This window comes from Ascidiella aspersa, chromosome 4 (assembly GCF_963924565.1).
Source record: "Ascidiella aspersa chromosome 4, kaAscAspe10.2, whole genome shotgun sequence".
Classification (NCBI taxonomy): Eukaryota; Metazoa; Chordata; class Ascidiacea; order Phlebobranchia; family Ascidiidae; genus Ascidiella; species Ascidiella aspersa.
Window position 1 is genome coordinate 32,497,273 of NC_139450.1, and position 4,101 is coordinate 32,501,373.

The 4,101-nt window shown below is 36.1% G+C and overlaps 1 protein-coding gene across 1 annotated transcript; it reads left to right on the plus strand.

Moving 5' to 3' along the window:
* Positions 1-351: 351 nt before the first annotated feature.
* Positions 352-3,208, plus strand: LOC146157547 (U3 small nucleolar ribonucleoprotein MPP10-like). The gene is made up of 3 exons (XM_083387674.1): positions 352-1,834; positions 2,268-2,399; positions 3,050-3,208. The coding sequence occupies exons 1-3, from the start codon at positions 419-421 to the stop codon at positions 3,146-3,148; spliced, it is 1,647 nt and encodes a 548-aa protein (XP_083243800.1). The 5' UTR covers positions 352-418; the 3' UTR covers positions 3,149-3,208.
* The last annotated feature ends 893 nt before the right edge of the window (positions 3,209-4,101 follow it).

A 4,101-nucleotide genomic window follows, 5' to 3' on the forward strand; every position in this document is an offset into this window, starting at 1 on the left:
TTGGGTGAGGGTGGGTCAAGTAATATTATGTTTATTATTAATAATACCTTGACTCACCCTCAACCAAACGCTAACCCGCACCCTAACTCCAACAATATGCGTTGTGGTAAGCGGCATTTAAAGAAAGTTTTTTTTTTTATTAATTTTCATGTACATAAGTGAATAAGCGCAGAAATAATTATGAGAGAATAAATATAATAATAATAATACTTTACCTAACAAAACCCAAACGATAACCCCTAACCCAAATAATATTAGCAATATAAACCCCTGAATGAAATTCTGGTGGGACCACTGCCAAATTCCATATACTACCTATAAATATAATTTTGTCTTGTTTTCTAGCGATACACCAATTAGGAACCCATTTTTATATTAAAGATGCTTAGTATTATTTAATCACCAACTAAAGAGAGATATGGCTGAATTGTTAAACAATCCTGCGAAATTTGCGAAGTTGTGTGAAAATCCTTCTACATTTTTAACTGGGGACAGCTCGGTTTCTGCGCAATTTATCGACATTGTTGCCGACATTTACAAACTTTCGAAACTCCTCAACCGAAAAACAGACAATGACCCGCTGTCAACTCTTCTCACAGAAGGTTTCGATGAAGAACAGATATGGCAGCAAGTCGACCTGCTGAACACTGAGGTCATTGCGAAATTAAAAAATCAAGTTTCGTCACACGAAAAAGACAAAGGTCTAACTTTAATAAAAACCGAAGAGAAAGCGCTTTCTGTAAATGAAAATGAGTCTTTAAACTCGGAAATTGAAGAAGGGAGCGAATTTTCTGATGGGGAAAATGCAGGTGATTTTGAGTTGAAGGAAAACACAGAGGAAGAAGTCTATGAAAAAACAGTCGTTGATGATAATTTTTTCAGTCTTCGTCGAATGGAAAAGTTTCTTGATCAGCAAGAAAATGAAGAAGGCGGTAAAAGTGATGAGGAAATTGATTACTTCGAAGATATTGAATCCAGTGACGGCGAAGGTTTATCCGAGCCGGAAAGCGAAAATTTTGACGAAGAAATGTTAAACAGGGAGAATGCTGAACACGTATCGGCAAGACAACTAAAATACGATGACTTTTTTCCAGACACAGGCCGAACGAAAAAAGATTTACAAGAAAATGTTGACAAAGACACAGAAACAAAAGCACAGCTTGATAAGCAGCAAAAAAACTTGGGAAAAAAGGTGGGAAAAATGGAAGAAAAAGCTCTAGCTGAAGCTGATTGGCAGATGAAAGGAGAAACAACGGCACAAAAACGTCCCGTTAACAGCTTACTCTCCGAGGTGTTGCAGTTCGATACGACCGAAAGAAACGCCCCGGAAATCACCGATGAGCACACCCACGATTTGGAAAGCATAATTATCCAGCGAATCAAGGACTGCTCGTATGACGACGTGCAACGTAAAATAAAAGACCTCAAAGACCCACACGAGTACAAGCAAAAGATCGTGCTCAACTCAGAGAAATCTAAACTCTCGCTTCACGAAATCTACGAAAAAGAGTATTTGCAGAAAATGTCTGGAGAGGGTAAAGAGGAAAAAGAAGACCCGGCTCACACCGAGATAAGAACTTTAATGAAAGGATTATTCCGGAAGCTGGACGCTCTTTCCAATTTTCATTTTCAAGCGGCTCGACCTGAGCCGGAGATCAAAGTGGTCAAGAATCTTCCGTCAATAGCGATGGAAGAAGTTCAGCCGGTTCACCACTCGGAGGCGCAACTCCTCGCTCCCGAGGAAGTTCATTCTGGTGGAAAAACAAAGTCCAACGAGGAGCGAACGTCAACCGACAAGAAACGGGAAAGACGGAAAAAGAAAGTCAGACAAAAGGTCAGTGGAACATGTTTACCTTACAACTTTTTAAATTAGCAGAATCTCACCTTAATTTCGTCTGGGAGTTTCTTGCTATTTTAATTTTGACAACTCAGTTCATAACTGTAAAGAGAAAAGTTCGGGGATTCTAAACCAGCATCAAAATCCTTCTTATAAATATCTTGAATAATATTTAGGTAACCAAGTGGGTAGTGGGGCCCTAGTGCTCCAGTTGAGGTAAGGTATAAATAGGTAATATTATTGCAAACAAAAGGTAGTTAAATGTCTGAATAAGGGAAATCACCATTCTTTTTAGAAGACAGTGTTTGTTATAGAAAGCTCAGTTTGTTATACTAACTTGGCCTTTCCATTTTACCTGTTTTGTTTCAATTTCAAGTTTTAACAAAACGATTTCTGCATGTTTTACCATGATACACTTTGTACTTTACAGGTTCGTTCGAAAGCAAGAACCGCCAAGCTGGAAGCTTTGGCAGAAACTAGCGAGAAATTGAAATCTGTCCAAGCGATCGGCAAATTACAGCAGCAGGCCAAGCTACCTGGAAGTCAAACTACAATTATTAAGGTAATTTATTATGTTTTTTTACAATTTGGTTTATGATTGGTGGGTATAATTTTTATGTTGGGACATTTTCCCTAACAAAAAACTACTTAACATCCTGTAATTGTACATGTGCTTTTTATATCATGTTAATAAAAAAATATTTATATTATATACATGCGTACCTAATGTTAATTTTTTTAAAACTAACTAAATTGTTTTTAAATTTATTTGATACCTTACAGCGGGGGACACCAAACTTTTTCGGCCGGATAATTTTTAGGGTTTGGTGACCGCGGACCAGACTACTGTAACGATTAGAGATTGTGGGCCGGATTTAAAGTGTGTATTAAACTTTTTGTAAAGTTAGCTTTACCAAAACTTAATTTAGTTTAAAAATGTTTAAATTTAGCTTGTACCTGCACCCGATAAGCTTTTCCATTAATGAACTATTAATGATTGTGTTTTGGTTAGCTAAGAAAATAATCTGCATGCCATATAAATTAAACTGGCTGGCTGTAGTTTGGTGACCACGGCCTTATAGGTATTTCTTTAGTTGTTTAAAGCATGACAAAGAGTAGACAAAAACAACTGATTTTTTGACATTTGTATTGAGCTATTTATGCTGAATTTAGTTTGAAGTAAACGACATATTTATTGATTGTTTTTTGCAGAACTCGAAACAAAAAGAAAACTTGACGTCATCCAAAGCATTCTTTTCCAAATTGGAGGAAAATAAAACTAAGAGGGTTGTGAAAAGAAAAATGGCCTAAACGTTGCTAAAGTGCTGCCAAAGAACAGTGATATGCGCTTGGTATTTCTGCAAATAAATAACAAAGTCCAGAGTTGGATGTTTTGTTTTATATGGCAATAAGTGGAAAAATATTGCTAACTTACAATTCCAGTTTTATGTTACCAAGACCACGATTTACTGAATTTAAAATATATAAGCCATATAAGAGATTTTAAAGAGATGTTTGCTTAGTCAATATGAGACTTTCATTTTATTAAATAAACAATGATATAGATAAAAACAAGACATGCTTCATTAGTTCGTCTTGATAAGATTTTTGTAACACCACGGTGGATGAAATACCGGCTAAATGTCCATCAATAATTGAGGTTTCAATTGCGTAATTCGCAGAGCTCGAAATATGAAATCTGTTCTGTTGGATTTTACGTCACAGTGTCACCTATTAGCCTACTCGAAAACATATAAGTCCAGCTACGCCTTAATAATTTAGAGCGGATAATTTTTTCTTTTTAATTATTTTAATATATCTGGATCCAAGTCTAAAAAAATATATTTTGGTATTCAAAACCTTTTTACCAATTTGTTACGCGGTCCGATTAAGAATACAAAAACACTAAATGAACCAGGGTATTTTTAAGGTTTGGTTTGGGTGACCGCTAAGTAGTTTTAAGAGACCGCAAGTGTTTCGTTTAAATACCAAAAAGTTGCAAGTCCAAAATTTGGGAAACCGCTGGAGAAATTTGGGGAACCGTTTCGGTCCCCCAAAACACCTTAAAAAAACACTGAAGTGAACTATCATCAAATGACTAGTGTACAATACATTCACCGACCCGTGAGCTCTGTAAAGTGTGCAGCAGAGTTGACAAATAAACTGCTTTAAGTAGCGTTACGACATATTCCTATACAAGTTTTACGAAGTTGGAATTTTGCGCCATTTACAAAATATTTAAAGGGAAGTTAAAGCTTCGTGAA

Bases quoted from the DNA above. Each gene is read 5' to 3' on its own strand.
- LOC146157547 (XM_083387674.1), top strand. From the start codon at position 419: ATGGCTGAATTGTTAAACAATCCTGCGAAATTTGCGAAGTTGTGTGAA. The intron at 1,835-2,267 runs GTCAGTGGAACA...TGTACTTTACAG, and splicing joins AAAAGAAAGTCAGACAAAAG to GTTCGTTCGAAAGCAAGAAC. The intron at 2,400-3,049 runs GTAATTTATTAT...TGTTTTTTGCAG, and splicing joins GTCAAACTACAATTATTAAG to AACTCGAAACAAAAAGAAAA.